General features: G+C 54.7%; 2 protein-coding genes across 4 annotated transcripts; both read right to left on the reverse strand.

The window, feature by feature from the left end:
• Positions 1–2,736: 2,736 nt before the first annotated feature.
• CCNL2 (cyclin L2) lies at positions 2,737–11,422 on the reverse strand. Of its 3 annotated transcripts, none has more exons than XM_069464702.1 (11): positions 11,110–11,397; positions 10,721–10,795; positions 10,351–10,460; positions 8,943–9,063; positions 7,887–7,951; positions 5,289–5,388; positions 5,011–5,115; positions 4,783–4,924; positions 4,153–4,261; positions 3,974–4,066; positions 2,737–3,787 (listed from the first exon to the last, which is right to left on the reverse strand). In XM_069464702.1, the coding sequence occupies exons 1-11, from the start codon at positions 11,395–11,397 to the stop codon at positions 3,433–3,435; spliced, it is 1,563 nt and encodes a 520-aa protein (XP_069320803.1). In that variant the 3' UTR covers positions 2,737–3,432. The 3 variants fall into 3 exon arrangements, with proteins under 3 accessions (XP_069320803.1, XP_069320802.1, XP_069320804.1); XM_069464701.1 differs by having other exon boundaries at positions 4,153–4,264; XM_069464703.1 differs by lacking the exons at positions 2,737–3,787; positions 3,974–4,066; positions 4,153–4,261; ... (1 more) ...; positions 5,011–5,115; positions 5,289–5,388 and adding an exon at positions 5,449–7,283 and having other exon boundaries at positions 11,110–11,422.
• Positions 11,423–14,592: 3,170 nt separating this feature from the next.
• Positions 14,593–19,008, reverse strand: MRPL20 (mitochondrial ribosomal protein L20). The gene is made up of 4 exons (XM_069464754.1): positions 18,865–19,008; positions 18,620–18,730; positions 16,716–16,793; positions 14,593–14,960 (listed from the first exon to the last, which is right to left on the reverse strand). The coding sequence occupies exons 1-4, from the start codon at positions 18,949–18,951 to the stop codon at positions 14,787–14,789; spliced, it is 450 nt and encodes a 149-aa protein (XP_069320855.1). The 5' UTR covers positions 18,952–19,008; the 3' UTR covers positions 14,593–14,786.
• Positions 19,009–21,318: the final 2,310 nt, after the last annotated feature.

The following is a 21,318-nucleotide window of genomic DNA, read 5'->3' on the forward strand; positions in this document are numbered from 1 at the left end:
TCCTGCCCTGGCCCCAGCTCCTCCTGTACTCAAGTCATCCACATGTGGCCGCCCACATAGCTGTCAAGGTGCCTGGGGGAAGGTGTGAGCTGGGCAGGGCCAGGCCCAGGCACACACAGGAGCGTGCAGCAGGCCCCGAGCCCGGCCTGGGGGTGTGGAGTGGAGCTTCTGCTGGGACTGCACGATCAGAGCCCGAGCCAGTGGTCTCACTCCAGGGCCCAGGGTGCAGATGAGAAGGGGGCGCAGGTGTGGCCCCGCGGACCCTGGGCAGGCCCCACTGCACGGGCACCTCACGGCACGCACGCGCTAGCCCCCAAGCTCAGCACCTCCCTTGGGAAGACTTGTGACTCGGGGGCAAGACCTGTGGCTGCCCGAAGGGCGAGGGCGCCTTGGCGAGTGGGGGAGGCACCTGCCCAGGGCACCCGACGCCAGCAGCGGAGGGGCAGTGACCGTGCACCTGCTTGGGTTCCGCCTGTGGGTCCTCCCTGGGGCTGGCAATACAGCGTGACCCCTGTGCCCATCCTTGCTGCGGGCAGGCGAGAGCCACGGACGCCCAGCAGTGCAGAGGGACCCCCAGCGAGGAGAATGAGGTGCTACGGCCCCTTCCTCCGCTCGCCACACTCAGGTCTGGGCTGGGAACTGTCCGACCGAAGCCCACCCTGCCTGCCCCCCGCGCCCAGCCTGAGCCCGCGGGAAGGGGGAGCCGAAGCCGCTGTCTAGGCACTGGACTTAGGGTCCAGGTCCCAGAGCTCAAGGGCACCCCCAAGCTGGCCGAGGTAACAGCAGCAGCATCTGCCCCACTCCCTTACTGGCTCTTGGGGCAGTTGTGCGGCCACTGTGGCCCACGAGCACCTGCCAGCCCTCTCGGGTGCAGCTCTGGTGCTCACTCCAAAGTCCTCCTGGCTGGCGAGACAGGACACGACCTTGGTCCTCCTGTCCGGTTGCTGGGAAGCAGGAGGGTGCGCCTCAGGCCGGGGCTGTGTGCGGGCAGAGGCGCCCCTGCAGGGCAGGATCAGCCTCCAGCGCAGGAAGCCGGGTCCTCGGCCAGGGCCACAGACTAGACGGCTCTGAGGACGCTGCCTTGCCGCTGTGCCCTCTGAATCACGTCCCGTGTGCCAGTTTCTCTCCCTCAGCACTGCCGACACCTGGGGGGATGACTCGTTGCCAGCCTGTGCGTCCCATGCACTCCGGGTGCGGGTGTTGAGCTGCGCCCCTGGCCTGCACTCACTGGATGCCGTGCACCCCCCTCTTCCAGCTGGTACAATCAAAAATGTCTCCAGACGTCACTAGATGTCCCCTGGGGGCAAAATGCTTCCATGCTCCCAGCCCTGACCCTCCAGCACGTCCTCCTGGCTCGGCCCCATCACTGTTTTCCCCAGATCAGTTCTCAGGAGCTGACACTGAGGACTGTCCCCGGGGCAGGCCACCTGTCCCGGAAACCTCCCCAGGGCTGGGAGGACAGGTGGAGGGGGGCCAACTGTCTCGTGGAGGGACCTGGCCAAGCCTGACTTTCAGGACACCCCAAATCTTGGTGTCAGCCTCGATGCTCCCCAGGGAAGACCTTTGACCTAGGAGAGAGGCGCAAACCTGTGACCCCCCAGGTCCAGAAGAGGCTCTGCAGAGTGAGCTGCAGCCATGGAAGGAGGCAAGCAGGAGCCTCACTTTGGGGACCACTGGAGGCAGCCACCATGTGCCTCGACTCAACCAGCCAGTCTCCAGCTGGGGCCACCAGGGAGCCTCTCGTCCCACCTCCAGGTCCAGCCCTGGAATCTCATTGCCCTGCAGGGGCCTCCACCCCACTCCTGCCCCCCAACCCTTGGCGGAGGGGTAGGCCCTGTGCTGTGTGGGGCCTCCGCACCTCTGCCCCTCCCTAAGGGAGCTGGGCCCCTGGGCTGGCCGAGCCAGCTCTGCACCTGCCGCTCCAGGGACAAACTCCCATCCCTCCCCCCGGCCGGCAGAGCAGCCACAGAGCAGCCACAGAGCAAAGGCACCCTCACATCACAAGCCCAGCCGGGGCACCTCCCGCATGGGAGGACACTGTGCTTTTAGAGAAGGGCCTGCCCAGGTGGGCCGGGGACTCCAGTGGGGCCCAGCCAGGTGCCAGCAATTGGCCAGACAAGGTGGACGGCATGGGCAGGTCATCTGCCAGGCCACACTTGGAACTCAGGGGCCACGGCCAAGGGGTCACAGACGGAGAGGACCCCGAGTCTGGCCTTACCTCTACTACTGCTCTCAGGGCCTGGAGTGCAGCCCAGGGGGCCCTGCCCCAAGTAGCCACCATCCTGGCAGGACATGGGGGTGGAACAGAGACCACCACCCTTGCCTCAAAGAGTGCAAGGGGCGTTGAAGGGACAGGGTGGTGCTAAGGTGGCCAGGCAGGTGCCTGGGGCAGCGTAGGCTCCTTCCCTGGGGGGCTGACAGCTCACCAAAGGCAAGGGGGATGGGCCCATCCCATTGAGCAGCGCCCAGATCCAGCCCATGCCGTCTATCGTTCCGGAAAAGGAGGGAGCAGCAGGGGGGATTAGGCCCTAGTCCGCCAAGAACCACCAGCGCTGCCCCGAGAGAGCCCTGTGGAATAACTTTGTTTCCAAACCTTCCCACCGGCCGGGCCAGCAAGTTGACAGCGGGGCCAGCAGCTGAGCCGTGCCCGAGGCCGGGAAGCCGCGGTGCACCCCAGCGAGCACGCAGAGCAGGCAGAGCACACAGACGAGCTACAAACCTCGATCTTCCCAAACGTCCTGAGCAGAGTTGTGTTTATTCAACCACATAAAATGCATATATAGGAAACCTCTAGGAGCTGGTGGCCTGCACTCAGCATTGCACAGATAAAAATATACGACTTTCAACACAGATCTAAATACCTTCACAAGTAAAAAATCAGAATTCTCTACGCAAGTTTTAAGCTGACAGAATTCAAGTTCTGAGTTTTCATATATAGCTTTAACTTGTTTTAAACACATGTTTATTTACAACATGGACAGAGAATCAGGGGCTATTAAGGCCATTTTCTCACCGTGAAACACTGCAAAATATGTACATAGTCCAACCTAATATAGGCAGAGGTTCTAAAAATCATCCTTCTTGGCTTAACGTAATTGAGCACTGGTGGGGGTGAGGAGGTGGCTGCCGACAGATAGCACCAGGCCACACCACGGGCCGCGTGGGTTTGCTTTCCCACCGAGCTGCCCGCAGGGCTCCTGCCGAGGTGGGACGGGTGTGTGCTGAGCCCCAGGCCAGCCTGAAGTGCACCTCACCGTCCCCTCAATTCCATTTCCAAATTCATCTCCAAGTCTGGTCAGAAACCATTTCCAGAAAGAATCGTGCCGCAGGGCCGCTCGGCCGGGATGCGCACAACAGGGAGGGTCGAAGGGCAGCCGCCAGACGGACACCCCAGGGCAAGGGGCCCGTGGCCGCCAGCCAGCAGGACCCGCCTCACCTCCGATGCCTGCTGTGCCCAGGGTGGTCCCGCTCATAGCGATGGCCCGTGCGCTCGTACGACCTCGAGCGTTCCCGTGGCTGGTCTCTGGAGTAATGACTTTTCTTCTTGTATTTCCCAGAATTCTCTGCCCGCTCCCGTGACCGGCTCCGAGAGCGGGATGAGCTCCGGCTCCGAGACTTGTGTGGCTTCTGAGTGGGATACTTGTAGTCCTTGGCCTTCCTGGAGCCCCTCCCTTCAGAGCCTTTGTAGGGGGCGCTGCGGTGCGCCTGTCTCGGTGGCGAGTCACTCCGGCTCCGAGAGCGGCTCTGTGACTTGGACCCGCCAGACATTGAGCCACTGTCGCTTTTCCTGGGAGGAGGGACAGCACCACCACACGTGTGACCACCTGTCATAACCAGGCCCTGACACACCCACAGGGTCTCACAGAGGCAAGAGCTCCAGGTTTGGGGAAAAACCGCCTCAGGGTAAGAACCACTGTCCCCAAGGGTAGCCACGTCACCGCCTGCCACCTGGGGAGAACACCAAGGCACTTACCTCCTCTTAGGAGAAGCAGACCGCGACGGGGACCTCGAGTAGCTCTGCTCACAGCTCCTGCTCCGACTCCGACTCTCGCGCCCCTTTGGCAAGCTGTCAACAGGACGGGGCGGGTTACAGACCCCGAGTCGAGTCTCCAGACAGCCCTGCGGCCCCCCGGGCAGCTCTGGGCGCCTTACCCGTTCACGGGGCTGTCGGCCTTGGCTTTCTTCACGCCCTCCGCTCTCCGCTTGGTACTCTTCACGGAGAGCGGGGAAGCCTTGTTCCCTTTGCCGTCTTTGGGGGATTCTACTAGAATCAAGTACAAGACGTTAAAAAGAAAAAACTTATTTCTTCTGGTAAGAAGTAAGTTAGCAGAGTGAGCTAAGGCCACCTGTGCAGGTCTGAACTCCCTGCTGCCAGCCCGGATGCACCACAGACAGGCAGAAGCGCCCTCTGCCCCGTTCATCCTCCTCAGGGACTGGGCAGTGGGCTCCAGACTTACCTCTAGGGTCCGACAATACGATCTTTTGCCCCAGATTGTAAAAGTTTTATCTAATGACAAGCTAACTGGATAAGCAGGGTAAACGAAAGCATTTTAGAAAGTCTGTCCACATTCCTCACTAATGAAAACACACAGACAAAATCCTCTCCGGGCCCCGTGTCTCATGTCAAAGATCAGCAGCACTTGGAGACTCCGGTGCCCATGGGGCTTTGACAGGCTCTGGATTCAAGTCCAAGAGAAGTCGAGAAGGCAGGAGCACAACAGCTCCAGAGGGCCACCAACCTTCACCCCTGCGGGGAGCGGACTCCTGCACCCCGACACTCACCCAGCTTGGGGGCGGGCGAGAAGCCTGCCGTGCTGTCCAGAGCCGGGGTGCCCCCGGGCGGCAGGCCCCTGGCTTGTGCCTTTGCCTCCTCCATGGCGTGTTTCCTCTTCTCCACTTCACCTTCCAGGTGTGTCAGATCAACCTGCACAGACCAGAGTCCGTCCACTTAGCACAGAGGCTTCTGAGCAAACATAAATACACATGTCACAGGAAAAAGCATAGAAGAACCTTTTTCCGTGTATAAAGCTGCAGAATTTTTAAGCAGATTTCTTGAATTTCTTCTTCAGTTGCTCCAAACAAAAGAAACCAATGGGGACGACTGGGCAGAGGGATCTGTGAACACAAACACTCACTGTCACACTTTTCTCGCCGGCCGCGTGGCCAGCAAGACCCACTCAGGGCCACAGAAACAGCCTGCTGGCCACCGGGAAGCTCTGGCACAGGTGAGCGTAACTGGAAGCAAACGACACGGGAGTCTCCTGTGGGCCGGGCAGCGACGCACCCACCTCCAGCGTCCGCGCGGCCAGATAGATGCAGGCACAGGCGATGCTCTCGGGCTGGAACCGCACAAACACGTCGGTGCGAAGGCTGTCGTTCATGTAGTTCCTGAAAACCAAGCGCAAGAGCAGCTGCAATGCCCCCGGCAACGCGGGACATCCGTCTGAGCTTTCTAAAGTCGCTACTCCTCTAAGTAGTCTAATGCTAGGACTCAGAGCTAGACAGTCCTGTGAATCTCAAGAGTTAATGGAGGAACATTCTAGCTGCTTTTTCTGAATCAGGACAGGAAAGCAGAGAAATTATTGGAAAAAAAAAAAAAAAAAAGGCTGGCTGAATGTCAGACAATACGTGTGGCTATGAAAGAGAACCGACTTTAACTTTACTTTTCCCCCTCAACTTTTGGCCTGCTCCCATGCAAAGCACAATACCTCAGAAAGAAAATGTCTACTGTAGTGGTTAAAATGTATCTGATTAAAGAAATCTAAATGCTCAAAATCCATAGTGCAGAGAAACATGCAAACTCAAATCAACTGGCTGAGCACGAGGCCTGCAAGGCTGTTGTGAGACAAGCTGTCCTCTTGAGTTCCTTGTCCTCGAAGAGTGCTCACGGCCTGGCCCTTCTCTGGACGACTGAGCTGCAGCTTCCACGAGGCAGTCCACTTGGAAAAGGGAAAGCACCCTGGGTGCAATGCAGAGGCAAAGGCACATCACGCAGGGCGGCTCAGTGCCCACAGGGAAGTCCTCTTCTCGGCTTAGCAAAGAATCGTTTCCAAATTGTCCCATTGCAACAAGGAGTCTTAAAACGAACATTCATAAAATCAGACAAAGCAACAAAATACTACAAGTTTCATCACAATTAGTACATTTAAAGAACTTTATCATATTTAGAAAATATAAAAATTTTCATTTTTATAAAATTAAAAGGTTTTTAAACTGGCTACATTTTTAGCATTTTTCTTTGGATATATTTCTCTAAGACTTAATAGACTAAAATCAGACCATATGTTCTCTTTATCAGTATTGCAAAAACAAACGACTAATTCCATGAGGAAACAGGTGAACAGGTTATATGGTCACTGTCCCCACACACCCCAATAATGGCGAGCCGTGGAGTCAGGCTGCAGCCAAGGCAAGTCAGCCTGGGACCGGGCTCATCCCCCCACCCTGCCCCTGTATCTTTACCCTAAATACAACCTGGAGAAAGTGACACACAAACCCACTCGGATTTCTAAACGATAAATTCTACGATGCCTCCTAGAGGCGCCTGGCTCTGGAAGCGCTTGCTCCAGCCACCGGAAGGAAGCCGGTGTGAGAGCCCAGCGGCCACACGTCCCGGCAGCAACTTTGCAAGTGAAGAACACAGTGATAAACTTAACCATCAGTAACTTTTTTTGTTTCTAATAAAAAAATTTCAGTATTCAAGTAGCAATAATATTAATCCATTAATTTTTAAGTCTTAAATGAAATCCTCAAAACACACTTATTGCTAACATTTAAATTAAGTTACAGTATTTTTAAAAGTGTCCATGGAATAATTTAAAGATGCATACCTTTTCCTAGAATGTGTCAAGTTTAGCTGCTGAAAAGAGCAACTTTAGGCCTTCCAGAAATAATGACATAACCCCACATTGACAGTCTGAATTCCCATCAGCCAATTCACTTCAGTTCTTACAACTTTTCATAGAATGTTTTAAAAAGAGAAAGGTACTGCATCTTTACGGTATAGGTACAGCAGTTTTAAAGGAACAAAATTCAAGTCAAGACAGTTATCAACTCTAATCGATACAATTACCAAAGCACAACAGAGGATTAACAAGAAGCACAATCGTCAGAACCACAAGCAGCAGTCGGCCATGACTATGCTATCGAACGCATACCACCAGTCTAGAGCCAGCCTTCGGTGGAGAGCCTGCACTGGATTGGCTGAAGACGGCCGCTGTCCCTGCACCAAAGCGCTTGGACAGCAGAGGAGAAGTCTTAGTCACTTACCCTCAGAGGCTACCCTTTGATTGAAAGAGTACAGAAAAGGAAAGTCAAAATAGGTTCTCTGCTAAGCACGTCATAGCACCAGACAATTCAGTCAGCAACATTAAGACCCTTACAGACTTATCTCCGTGAGAAAAACTCACTCAGACACCCAAACCCTAAATGCACTCTGGGCTTCGTTTCTAGCACATACATGCACTGCTAAAATCAGTCCCAGAACTGTAGCAAAACTTCCTCCCCACCCTTCTCCCAAGGGATGTAATTTCACGGGCGATATAATACCACTAGGCCTAAACTATCGCCTGTCGCCTTTGATTCCCCTGGGAAAGATCCAACTGTACAAAATCAACAGTGCCCCCAGGGAAGACTGCGGACTGTTCAAGGGTTGGGGGACACAGGAGGTCCGGGGCTATGGAGAGGAGAGGGGCCACCTACCGTTATGCCAGTGCCTGACATTTTGGGAGTCTGATTGGAATTTACGCAACAGGAACACTGGGCACTTGGACAACTCCAGCCCACAACCAGGTCATGGGACCGACTACCCACTGCCCAAGTGCCTCACATCAACACATTCCTGCACTGCCCTTGCTGGTCCCATAAAACAAGGAAGGTCAACTCACCATGAGGTCTGGACCAGGTGTTGGTTACGCTCACACTCTAACACCTGAAGGTACATAACGATTATCTGGAAGATACGGGTCAGGCAGTTATTACCAAGAACCTCAAGAGCCCAGAATGCAGATCTTGTGGGTGTCCATGCAGCAAGTAAGAGCCTCATGCTAGATCCCAGGGGTGGCTCCTGGTCACACATCTGGCGGATGGCTCAGCTGGAGGGGGCGCTTTTGCTGATGCACCTGCTGCCTGCTTTTGCAGTGGGCAGCGCGCATGCATGGGGGCCGGGCTGCACACCCCATGGCACGGAGGGCCCAGTTCTTCACCGGGCTGGTTTTCACTCTCGTCTTCAACACCTTTCCACCAGTGAGGTTAGCCTGCCCTCAACACCTCCGCACCCCAGTTACCAACTCAAACAGAACACAGTGTGAAAACACTTTCAGCAAGTGAAGAGAAGCACTTAAATCGGTGATGGATAATTTACCAAGGATTTGAATTTGAATTCAGGCTAGAAAAGCTAACAAGCGAGAGAGAAGATATGAGGAAACCCAGCAATAAAAAGGGGATGAAACCAAAATGCAAACAATAATCTTTTTTGTAAAACAAGTTTTTTGTTTAAGTATAACTTAAAGTATAGTAGCCGTGCTCCTCAATCAATTCATGCTACAAAACTGCTTTAGTTCATTTCAGAGTAAAAGGGTTCAGAATTCTTCCAATGTCCCCATTAAGAGGAAGTAAGACCGTTACTAAAGCAACTTTAGAGAATTAGTTGTTGAGAAAGAAAAATGTATACTAACAGATTCGATTTTTACAAGTTTACCACTGTTTTTGAAAGCCCAGACTTAAAAGATGCCATTTACAAAGCTTTTAAAAATGTTACTAAAATTAACGGATACTAGAAGACTATTGGATCAAAAATCGTTTTGAGATTATGGATGTAAACCGGAAAACCAAGGAAAGGACGCACTCAATCCTCTTCAGAGCCTTCCCGTACTGAGATGGCGAGAGGTGGCCGGGCTGAGGCAGTGGCCTGGGGGACCCCCGGAGGCCAGGCACACACCCACCTTGTGAGGATGTTTCACGTGGACGCAGAAACCCAGCTCTTTGAGAACTCGTCTTTCCGCCTTTATAATTTGGTTCTTTAAGTTAACATAATCTTGATCCAGCAGTAAAGGGACAGGTTTCCTACAAGGACAAACCACGTGGTCCCCGTGAGGGTCAGACAAAACAAGGTCTTTCAAGTCCCTCAAGTCCCTCCAAATGGCGAGGAACTAATATAAACGCCGCAGCAGAGACATCACTACGAAGTTTACTTCCTTTAACTAACAAAATTGCAAACTACTCCTCACACCCCAAAGCTAACCTGCTCATCCTTCTCAATGATCTTCGCCCTTTTCCTTACAGATAAACATCTCTCTGGTGCACGAACATGGACTGAACATGCGAGGGTCTTAGCATCTCACTGCACAAGTGCTCAGTGCACTCCGGCTCAGAACACAGCGGCATGTGTTTGAGGGAAATGGAAAACCAGAGGACCAATGAGAGCACAATATTTGCAAATAGACAAGACTGTGTTTTCCAAAGGAATTCCATTAACGTAGGGAGCATCAAGTCTGGGCTACGGTCTAGGGCAGTGGCTCTCAACCAGGGCACTTTTGCTATCCCAGGGCCACGAGGCTATGTCTAGAGACATTTCGAGCTGCCACAACTGAGGAAGGGTGCTCCTAGCACCTAGTGAGGAGAGAAAGGTGATGCTGCTAAACATCCTACAGCACACAGGACTATCCACCACAGCTGAGAGGGATCCAGCCCCAAATGTCAATGGTGTGAGCTTGAGAACCCCTGCTCTAGAACGTTCAGAAACATGCGGGAAACAACGACAGGGCTGTGAGCTGACGTGGGCAAAGCAGGAAACCGATACCAGCAAGACGGGGGTTCCGTCCCTCACTAGACAGCATCTGCTGGATGCCCCCTGGGCAGGCCCTGTTCTGGGTGCTTGAGAATACATTAATGAACAACCCCTAAGCTTAAAACCTCATACCCCAAATTTTGTTATAGCAATGTTATCGTAACTTGATAACCATAAAAAAACTAGACAGGCCGGGCGCGGTGGCTCACGCCCATAATCCCAGCACTCTGGGGAGGCCGAGGCGGGAGGATCACTCGAGGTCAGGAGTTCAAGACCAGCCTGAGCAAGAGAGAGACCCCGTATCTACTAAAAATAGAGGAAAATTAGCTGGAAAACTAAAAATATATAGAAAAAAATTAGCCGGGCATGGTGGCACATGCCCTAGTCCCAGCTACTCAGGAGGCTGAGGCAGGAGGATCGCTTGAGCCCAAGAGTTTGAGGTTGCTGTGAGCGAGGCTGACGCGATGGCACTCTAGCCAGGGCAACAGAGTAACACTCAGTCTCAAAAAAAAAAAAAAAAAAAAAAACCCAAAATGTTTATGATGGCTCCAATAAAGACTTACTTTTTCTCTCTCAGCTGTCGAAGTCGATGAAACACATTGATGACATCGCGTATACGTCTTGGAGCTTCTTCTATTTTGGAGGCCAGGTGAACACAGGCCATTGAGACATGCTGAAATGTAAGCATCGCAACAAACGGATGTCTGTTCCAATCCTGACAGCCTCCGGAGGCTTACCGGCTACTGAAGGCAAAGAGGGGATGCGCCCAGAGGGACGGGAGGAGGAGAAACAGAGCCTGCAGCACAGGCGACTTCCAAGACCCTCCAGGACAGAGCTCAGACTAGGGGGCAGGTACTATGTCCTCTGAGCAACTGGGCAAAATAACAAACCCAGGCTTCCTCTCAATGTATTTCCTTGAGAACGAGCCCTTACCTCCATGGAATGCTTCACAAAGGACTTGGTGTAAAAGAACCGCTGGAACAGCACCTGCCCGGTAGCCATGGCCACCTAGAAAAGAGGAAAATTTCCATCATTTTCCGTCTCCGTCATTCAAGACCCTGGCAGTTAGAAGTCAGCGCGTTTCGCGGGACTCCCCACACAGAGCCCAACACGAAGACGTTTTCCGCGTCCCCAAAGGGCTCTCCGAGTCCCGCCGCCCCGAGGCCCTGCCCGCTGGGGGACAGGACGGCAGGGGTCCGGGCCCGGTCGGGGTGGGGCCGGCGGCCGTGGCCCGGGTGGCGCGGGCCCGGCCCCGCCGCCAACAAAAGGCCCGGCGCCGGCGCGGCGGTTACTGCGGCCCGGGCTGGAGGCCGCGCCCTCACCTGCGGCAGGCGGAGCAGGATGCCGGCCGCCTGGATGAGCTCGCAGCCCACCACGCGGAGGTCGGTCTCCGTGTCAGTGTCGAGGCCGCTCGACATGGACGGCGTGAAGCGGAGCTTGTCGTCAGGCAGAAGGCAGTTCTCCAAGGTGATGAGCACCCCGGAGTACAGCCTGTCTCCGATCAGCACCCCCTGCGACCCGGGGGCTGCGCTCCCCAAGCCTGGGGCGCTGGCCGCCGCCGCGGGGGCCGCTGGCCCCGAAGCCCCGGCCGCCGCCGCCGCCGCCGCCATTTTGTGCCGCCGATTCCCCTTCGGCCGCTTCCCGCAGGGCGGCTCCTCGCGACGCGCGGCGGCCGCGACCGCCCCGCCCCGTCCGGCACCATTGGTTCGTCCCGTGGGCGGCCCCACGCCACCTTGTGGCGATTGGCTGTGCTACCTGTCCGTCAGTGACGCAACCAACGCCGACGCTGGAACCCAGCAGGCTCCGCGGCCCGGCCCGACCCGGAAGCGCATCTGTCCGGAGCTAGGCGCGGTTGCCGAGTCCTGGAGTGGTAGGCCCGCGGTTGCCTGCTCTTGCACAGAGGTCCCGGTCGCGGCAGCGCGTGTTCCAGAAGCCTGAGGACGGCGCGGTGTCCCGCCGTCCCCAGAGCAGGGCAGCGTTGGAGGCTCCGCTCGCCTGGCCCTGGAGGGTGGTCAGAGCAGTGGGGCGACGCGCTGGGTAAGTGTCCCCAGCCTCTGTCGGCGTCGTTGCTCTTCGGTGCTCGCTGACTCCCGGGCTTTGGGATGCACGGTAACAGCAGACTCCCCCAGGTTCTTGCCTTCAAAGCTCCGCCCACAGGGAAGAGAGATGGGTAAAGGGTTCTGGGTTCCTCCAGAGCCCCAGCAGTGCGCGGGAAGGCTGCAGTCCCTCAAGGTTCAGGCCCGGGGCGCCGTGTGGGAAGGGGTTTGGACACAGCCCTGCAAACAGCAGGGAGCCATTGAAGGGCTTTATGCATATGTGAACATCCCTGGAGTTTACTGACCCTCTGTGCGGGCGAACACAGGCCCTGCCCGTTATGCTGCTCTGCCAGCTTTGCAGGAGGGACAGACACAGGACTGTCTGTCGCTGCAGTTCACACTTTCACCAGGGCTAGCACAGGGCCCCAGGTGAGGATGGTGGGGAAGCTGACGGGGAGGAGCTTGAGACACTCTGAGCTGCCTCTGACTACGCGGCTCAAATCCAGAGGCCAGTTGGCTTTCACCACCACCCCCGCCCCCCCGCGCCCCAGTCCTGCTGTGGGGCTGGCTCTGGCAAGGCTTGATCCAGCATCTCAAACAGTGTCAACCGAGAACCAGTCTCTCCTCTCCCCTTTGCCTGCCATGGGCACTGTGGTTACAGCCACCCATCTCCTCTCCCCAAGGCTGGCAGCCCCAGGATGTCGTCTCTGTGAGCTACAGCTGCACACTGTCCAGGAAGCAAGGAATTTCTTCTGGAAACCACCACACGGCTGGTTTCTCCTCAGCCCTGCCTGGGCTGCCTGCCCATCACCTGATCTGTGGCCAGAGGCATGGGACTTGGGAAATGCTCCTGCTCTCTGGCCACTCAGGGCCAGGCCCTGTAGCTGGGGACGGGTCATTGTACTCCCTCCCTCGCCAGCAAGAAGGGAAACCTGGGCTGGAGGAGGGTGGGTGTTGCAGGGGAGCGGCCCACAGTGGTCTGCCACGCCCGTCTTCCTTTGCTGAGAGGGAACGCAGAAAAGGCAGCTCACCGTGCTCAGACCCAGGTCCCACACAGCAGAGGGCTCCTCGTCCTCCACCTTGTCTACTCAGTAGCCATTGACAGTTGACGAGCATTAAGCACCCTTGCACACAGCCAGGCACTGCACTTGTGCCGCAGAAAAGACCGAATGAGACGCAGAACACTTATGGCGTAGTGGTCATCCTTAGGCTCAGTGACAGGGGCCAGGAGGAGCGGCCTCCGAGGAGGCCGTGCAGCGGAGTAAGTGGTCAGGTTGAAGCAATCTCTAAGAGATGCATGGCCAGGACCTGAGAGGTTCTGCATGGGGCCGGGGGTGGGCGTTGAGTCTGAAGAATGGCTCCTAGGCAGCTGCTGGCAGAGGGTGAAGGACGGTGCCAGTGGAAGGCTGGTGGCAGGTACCCCCCCTCCCTACTGAGAAAAGAAGTCCCTCCTATCCCTCAATACCCGCCTCAAAGCTGAAGTGATATCTCCTGGCCAAAGAAGCTCCCATCCGCCATTCCTAAACGTATATAAACCCACTCAGACTTCTGGGCGGGGCGGCTTTTCTAGTCCCACTGGTGGGACTGTGAGGCTCGCCCCGGTCCCTCTCTCGGGGACTCGTTACCCCCACCCGGGAGCGCTCCAATAAAGCCTCTTTACTTATCCCTTTCAACTCTGCTCGTCTCTCTTTCTCTAGCACCGGCTACTTCAAAGAAACCTTACATTTGGTGCCGAGACCCGGGAGGGTACTTTAACTTTCAGCTGCGCCGCCCCGCCCCTGGACTCCAGTCTTAAAACCTTACAGCCAGCACAGGGCAGTGTGGCTGCTTTGGGTGGGGAGACAGGCACTCAGTGTGGGAGCCCCTGCAGGACAGCCAGGCTAGGGCTGGGGGTGCACTTCCCATGAGTGTGGGAGGCATCAGCAAGCAGATGGGACTGCTACCCATGCAGTGTGTTTGTTGGGTTTATTCCAGTTCCAGGAGACCACTTTGGTGAGAGCTATTGGGGCACGGTGGGATCAACTGTGGACACCAAGAATGAGGCAGAAGAAGAGAAGAGACCCCAGAGCTAGAGAGGGGGCTCCAGACGGGAACGGCTTTGGGTGAAGCCAGGTCCCCAAGAGGGTGGGGGCAGGGGGGGGACCTGGCCCTAAGCAGTTGAGGGGACACACTGTCCACCGCATGGGGTGTGTGTCTGGCAGAGGGTTGGTAGAGCTCCTGTGGCTCGCTGAGAACATGCTCCTGGACTTAATGGAGGGAACTGTTAGCTGTTAAGACCTCCCCAGGTGACCTGTTGGAAAAGTCAACCCAATCTGCAGGGACAGAAGGGAGGCTGGGATTAGCAGCACTGCCTGCTGGGCTGTGGCGTATGGAAAGGAGACAGCATGGAAACTGAGGCTGGTGTTCACTGAGGCAGAAGGGCTGAGCCACAAGGTCCCTGATGGACACAAGAAAGAAACTAGGGGAAGGTCGAGGGTGAGGTCAGCCCTAGGCAGGGTCAAAGTAGGGAGTGGGGTGTTTGGGGTCAATCAGGGAACTGAGGTGCCGGGTGCTGGACAAGCCACTCCGGACAGCCCTTGAGGGTCAGAAGCCTGGGGCAAATCCCCGAACTTGCAGAAGGAAGGGGCTCAGTTGCACCCAACAACCAGGGACCCCTCACCCCAGCAGCCTCTCCCACACCACGCTACTGTCATGGTGGGCATGCAGGCACCTCAGAGGCAGGGCACACCCAAAGTGTGTTTGCTTGACTCCAGAAAACAACTCACGAAGCCCAACACCCCACAACTTTATTGACACAATCTACTGGAGACAGTCCTGTGAGTCTATCCCATTGGGAGAAGACAAGGCCTTCTCATGCGTCTTCCTGAAATGCAAATACAATTACAAATCAAACTTGCAAACTGCTCTTATTTTCGTTATGATCATCGGGAAAAAGCCGTCCTAACGTGCACAGCGGCAGCCGCTCAGTGGTACTGCACAACTCTGGAAAAGACGCCTTCAGGCTCCTTCCCGTCCCCCAAGGCCGCAGCAAATCCTTCCTGTCGCCTCCTGTTGGCCAGAACAGCCAAAGATTTGAAAGTCTTTGGTTCGTAGATGGCCAGATCCGCAAGCACCCTCCTGTTGAGCTCCACCTGGCACTGGGGAAACAGAGCCTGCAGTCAGCATCAGAAATGAGCCTCAGGAGGGTCCTGTGCTGGGCGGGGCAAAGAGAATGCAGCTGTGGTGGCTGGAAGTTGAGGCAGGTGGACTGCTTGAGCCCAGGAGTTTGAGACCAGCCTGGGCAATACAGCAAGACCCCCATCTCTACAAAAATAAAAAAATTAGCTGAGGCAGGAAGATCGCTTGAGCCCAGGAGTTTGAGGTTGCAGTGAGCTGTGATGACGACACTGCACTCCAGCCTGGGTAACAGAGCGAGACCCTGAAAAAAAAGAATGCAGCCCAGAGTCCCATGGTCTGAGTGGCCCTCCTCAGCAGACTCTGGGTGACTCCAGGCAAGTCTCTGCCCTCCTGGGGACTGTTAATACTGTAGGGCAAGAGGGGAGGGGGCAGGAGGAGCCTGTCTGGCTGACCCAGCGGAGGACTTCCAAGCAGGATGCTGACGAGTGAATGTGGACGGGGTGAGGGAGGGCACCTTGGAATCTGTGTGATCTGGGAGAGGAGGCTGGAGTCCAGTGCCCGTGCCAGCCATGGAACCAAAGACCTTGTTTAGGACAATGGTCACCACGAGGATGGAACCAAGACTGCTGGCCTGGAGTAAACCAACTCAGAAGTTCCCACAAGAGAGCCGAGCCATGGCAGTGACCGAGTAAAACTGTAGGTGATTTCAGAAAGCTAAGAAACACTACCAGAGTCCAAGGAGCAAAGAAGGGTGAAGGTCTCAAGCATTACATGCAGCCACCAAGGATGGAGCAAGACCGACTGTAACACCCGGACCTATGTGCCTTGGGCAAAGTCTGTCTCCTTTCTGAGCCTCAGTTGCCCCTCAGTAAAATGGGGACATCACACTTCCTAAGCTTGCCCTGAGTATCTTTATAAAGCACCAAAGACAGGGTTTGCTGCAAGGTACAGGAAAAATGTCCAACCTCTTAACTTTTTTTTTTCTTTTCTTTTCTTTCTTTTTTGAGACAGAATCTCACTCTGTTGCCTGGGCTAGAGTGCCGTGCCATCAGCCGAGCTCACAGCAACCTCAAACTCCTGGGCTCAAGCGATCCTTCTGCCTCAGCTTCCCGAGTAGCTGCGACTACAGGCATGTGCCACCATGCCTAGCTAATTTTTATATATTTTTAGCTGTCCAAATCATTTCTTTCTACTTTTAGTGAGACGGGGTCTCGCTCCCGCCTTGGCCTCCCAGAGTGCTAGGATTACAGGCGTGAGCCACCGTGCCTGGCCCAACCCTTTAACTTTTTAAGAAAAAATTTAAATGTATACAGAAGCAGAGGAAATAGCATAATCATTAGATTCAACAATTACCATGATTTTGCAACATTTGCTTAAACTGCTCCTTCTCTCCAAAACATTCCCCCTCCTTTTTGATTGTGTAACTTTCAGCATCACCTGCTATGCCATCAGAAATCGTTCACTGTTAAAACTTCCAAATTAAAGTTAAAGCCAAGTTTTTCTACCTCTTTTCCTTAATGAGGAAACATCACGGCTCACATCTCAGTACCACATGCCCTGTTTCTAGTTGTGCTCTGCTACCAGCAGGGCAAGGGAGAAGCAAGTGTGGAAGCCTCTGACCTGCCAGAACCCCCCACCAGGTACAGAAAGCAGCGTTACGGTGCAGCCCAGCAGGTCCCTTTGCCTGTGCTGCACAGACCGGCCAGGCTGGATCATGCCTGATGGGACGGTTCCTGCGGATGCCAGCATCTCCCGGGCGCAATCCTCTACCGTACCTTAATCAGATTGGCCATGAACGCTGGGTACTTCAGGCCGTGTTCCTGGGAAGCCGCTGTAATTCGATTAATCCAGAGCTGAAATAAGAAAACACTGAGATGCTTAGGAACAATTTCTGGATGTTATATCCATACCTTCCAGCAAAGGCTCCAACTGAACTAAAAGGAATTTTTGTAAAAATAAATACAGGCTGGCATAGTAGCTCACGCCTATAGTCCCAGCACTTTGGGAGGATGCGGTGGGAGGGAGGATGGCTTGAGGCCAAGCGTTGGAGGCTGCAATGAGCTACGAAGCCACCACTGCACTGCAGCCTGGGCAACAGAGTGAAACCTTGTCTCGAAAACAAAAAGAAAACATAATGTTTTCTACTCAGGCTTACAGTACCATCAGTAATAGCAAGCAAAAGGTTGACGTTCTTCACCTGACGCAAGTTTCACTTCTAAATGATAACATGCTATGAGGCATTAAGAACAGAGATGAGCAAGAGCTTCTGTGGCAGACGAAGCTCAGTCTAGCAAGGATCTTCATGGATAAATTATTGCAGCCACTGCGATGAGTGCTGAGAGGCAGGAAGAGAACACTTGGGGTGGAAGCTTCAGGGAGGTGAACAGATGCCAGCAAAGGGCAGAGCTGACAGTCTGGAGGGAGGAAGGTCCTGACAGAATACTGGCTGCTAAGGACAGGTCTGTTCCATGCCCAGCAAACACAGGAACACAGCAGCAGCAGCAAGTGAGACTAATGGGCAGGCATGGAAAAAACTGGAAGGACGAGTCAAAGTGATGCTTGGCTGGAACATGGTGCAGTGGAAGTCTCTGAATGGATCTGCTCTGAGGTTTCATTTTTTTTTTTTTAGAGACAGGGTCTCGCTCTGTCCCCCAAGCTGGAGTACAGTGGCACAATCACAGCTCACTGCAGCCTCCAACTGTTCGGCCCAAGGGATTCTCCCAGCTCAGCCTCCCAAGCAGCTGGGACTACAGGCAGGCGCCACCACACCTCGCTGCACCTTTCTGACTTTACATGGTCACGTGAGTTTCTGACCACCTCCCCCACCTTAATTCCTTCAGCCCATGTTTACAAAGCATTACTGACCCAGACCTGGGTCACGCCACTCTAAAGAAACCAAGCTCCTTCCTGAGCTTGCACTCTAGTAGGGGGGAGGCAACCAGCAATAAACAACCAAGCACGTAAACTACCAGGTATGTCAGAGGCTAAGTTCACGAGAGTGGGGCAGGGGTGGTGAGAGGTGCCTAGGTGATGAGAAGGCGGCACTTGGGCAGAGCGGAGGGCCAAGCCATGCAGAAACCCGAAGATTTCCAGGTAGAAGAAACCGCAAGTGCAAAGAGCTTGTAAGGGAGCAGGCCTCGTCTCTTTAAGGAGCACCTCCGAAGCCAACCGAGGCCCTGTCGCGGCTGGGCCTCAGGGAGTGGTCAGAGTAACCAGGCCTGTGGCCTAGGTTTGACTTGTCACCATGGGGACTGGAAGCCACCACAGGCTTTTAAGCACAGGGAAGACATGAGCAGCAGGGACTGCGGTGGTGGCTGGCTGGCAGGAAGGCCCTTGCTCTGGCCCGGTGAGCCATGGTGGTCTGGAGCGGGGTGCAGAGGAGGTCAAATCGTGGACACCCCATATTCTGTGTGCAGGGCAGACAGGCTATGCTGGAGTTCGGAATGTGAGATGGGAAGGAAACAGAAGAGCTGAGCACGGCAGTGAGGTTTCTGACTCCGGCGCAGGGAAAGATGGAGAAGCCATCCGCCGAGCTGCGGAAGGCCCAGCGACCTGGCTTTGCACCCGCTAGGTTTGGAAGGGCCGTGGGGGTTGGCTCTGCGGGGCGACTCCGCAGGGTCGCAAGCCGGGCGGGGGCCTGCGGGGCGCGGGACTGCTGGGCTTCGGGGTGCACGCTTACCGTTCTCATGTTCCTCTTCTTCAGTTTCCGCGCTTTGGTGCATTTCACAAACGCTCTAATCACAGCTCTGACCGCCAACCTGTAGCAGCGGTTCTTCCTCCCCCGGAAATGCTGGGATGAGAAACGGGAAACGAGGGCCGTCGGTGGGGCCCGTGCCGGGCGCCCCTCGGCCCGCGCGCCCCTCGGCCCGCGCGCCCCGCCCGGGCGCCCCGAGCGCAGGCCGGGCGCGCGCACGCGGCACTCACCCGGGCGTGCTTCAGCACCTCCTGGATCCGCCAGTAGCGGTCGGTGACGCGGTTCCGCAGCCAAAGCTGCGCGCTGAGGAAGACCATGGCGCGCGCGGGCCGGCGTCTCGACTCCTCAGCGACGCACAGACCGCACCGCCGCCATGATAGCCAGCGCGGAGGCAGCGGCCACGAGCGCTTCCGGGTCAGCGGCCAGCAGAGGACTTCCGGGCGCCGCGCGTGAGCCTGACGCCCTCCCGGGACTTCCCGGGCGCCAGTCCTGGGTTCCGCAGATGTTGCGACGGTGCAGTCGCCTCCTGGACCTCGCAGGGGTTACGCGTGTCGTCGATTAGACGTGGCTGACGTGGAAGAATGAAAATGGAACCGGGGATACAGCTTGTAAAAGAAAATAATATTTCTGAGCCCTCCAAGTGTATTATGCCAGGGAGAAGTTGAGCCCTGGAGACCGAGGCACAGAGCTTGCTTGCCGGTCTACTGGTGGGATGACAGCCGAGCTCGTCCTCGCTGCTGTGCGGGGAATGACCAGCCCTTCCCCCACCGCCGCTGATCTTGGCTGTGGATTAACCGCCTCCTTCAGTGTCCCACGCCTAACGCAGACCCCGTGACTTACATGTTCCGTGCGGAATGCTAAATATACCTTTCCCGCAAGAAAAGGACCATCTCCACTCATCCGATCGCTGTAGCCATGCATTGGCCTTACGCAGGAAGATGCTGAAATTCTGTTACACTTCCTAGGCTTTGTCTATCAAGCAATCTCAAACTTCTGTTTGAAACACTGAGTTCCATTCTTTGGAATCTGTGCTTTCTGGGCAGCCTGTCCTCAACCTCTGGGCTTGCATAAACTCTCTTTAAACTGGATTCTGACCCTTTTGATTATTTTAGGTTGACAAACCCAAGTGTCCATAGGCAGATGAGTGGATAAACACATGAGTGGTCTATCCGTACGATAAAATAGTACTCAGCCGTGAAAAGGAATGAAAAACTGATTTCATGCTGTAGCACCGATGAGCTTCAAAAACAGTGTGCCAGCTGGAGGGTCTAGACCCAAAAGGCCGTGTACTGCGATTCCATAGATATGAAATGGCCAGTACAGGCAAATCCATAGACACAGAAAGCAGTTGGTGGTTGCCAGGGGCTGGGGGGAGGAGGAATGGAGAGAGAGGCTGCTGATGGGTGTGAGGTTTTCTTTGGGGTGATGGTAATGTTCTAGAACTAGATCATGGGGATAGTTGCTCCTCGTTGTGAATGTGCCAAATGACACTGAATTGTACACTTTAAAATGGTAAATTGTATATTACATTTTTTTTTTTTTTGAGACAGAGTCTCACTGTGTTGTCTGGGCTAGAGTGAGTGCCGTGGCGTCAGCCTAGCTCACAGCAACCTCAAACTCCTGGGCTTAAGCAATCCTACTGCCTCAGCCTCCCGAGTAGCTGGGACTACAGGCATGCACCACCATGTCCGGCTAATTTTTTTTTCTATATATATTTTTAGTTGGCCAGATAATTTCTTTCTATTTTTAGTAGAGACGGGGTCTCGCTCTTGCTCAGTCTTGTCTCGAACTCCTGATCTCAAGCAATCCACCCGCCTCAGTCTCCCAGAGTGCTAGGATTACAGGCGTGAGCCACCGCGCCCGGCCTTACATGTATTTTACCATAATTAAAAAATTAAGTGGAAGCAAAGTGGGAGATACACAATTTCTTATAACTTTTTACTTGGACATAATTTCAAATTACAGGCCAGGTGCAGTGGCTCACACCTGTAATCCTCGCACTCTGGGAGGCCAAGAGGGGAGGATTGCTTGAGGTCAGGAGTTCAAGACCAGCCTGAGCAAAAGCAAGACTCAGTCTCTACTAAAAATAGAAAGAAATTAGCCAGACAACTAAAAGTATATAGAAAAAATTAGCCAGGCATGGTGGTGCATGCCTGTAGTCCCAGCTACTCGGGAGGCTGAGGCAGGAGAATCGCTTGAGCCCAGGAGTTTGAGGTTGCTGTGAGCCAGGCTGATGCCACAGCACTCTAGCCTGGGCAACAGAGCAAGACTCTGTCTCAACAACAACAAAAATAATAAAAATTTCAAATTACAGAAGATATGCAAGACTAATAAAGGGAACTCCCCTATAAGCTATACCAAAATGCACCCAGTGTTTACATTTTGCTCCGTTTGTTTTGTCATTCTAACACTCTTGACCCAAATTCACCATTTACATTTTGCTCCATTCTTAAGTCATTTCTTTCTATAAATATTTATACACGTCTTTTTCTCTGAACCATTTGAGAGAAAGTTGGAGATGTCTTTTTTTTTTTTTTGAGACAGAGTCTCGCTCTGTTGCCCAGGCTAGAGTGCCGTGGTGTCAGCCTAGCTCACAGGAACCTCAAACTCCTGGGCTCTAGGCTGACGCCACGGCACTCTAGCCTGAGCAACAGAGTAAGACTTGGTCTCAAAAAACAAAAAAA

Source organism: Eulemur rufifrons, unplaced genomic scaffold (assembly GCF_041146395.1).
Source record: "Eulemur rufifrons isolate Redbay unplaced genomic scaffold, OSU_ERuf_1 scaffold_84, whole genome shotgun sequence".
NCBI classification, from domain to species: Eukaryota; Metazoa; Chordata; class Mammalia; order Primates; family Lemuridae; genus Eulemur; species Eulemur rufifrons.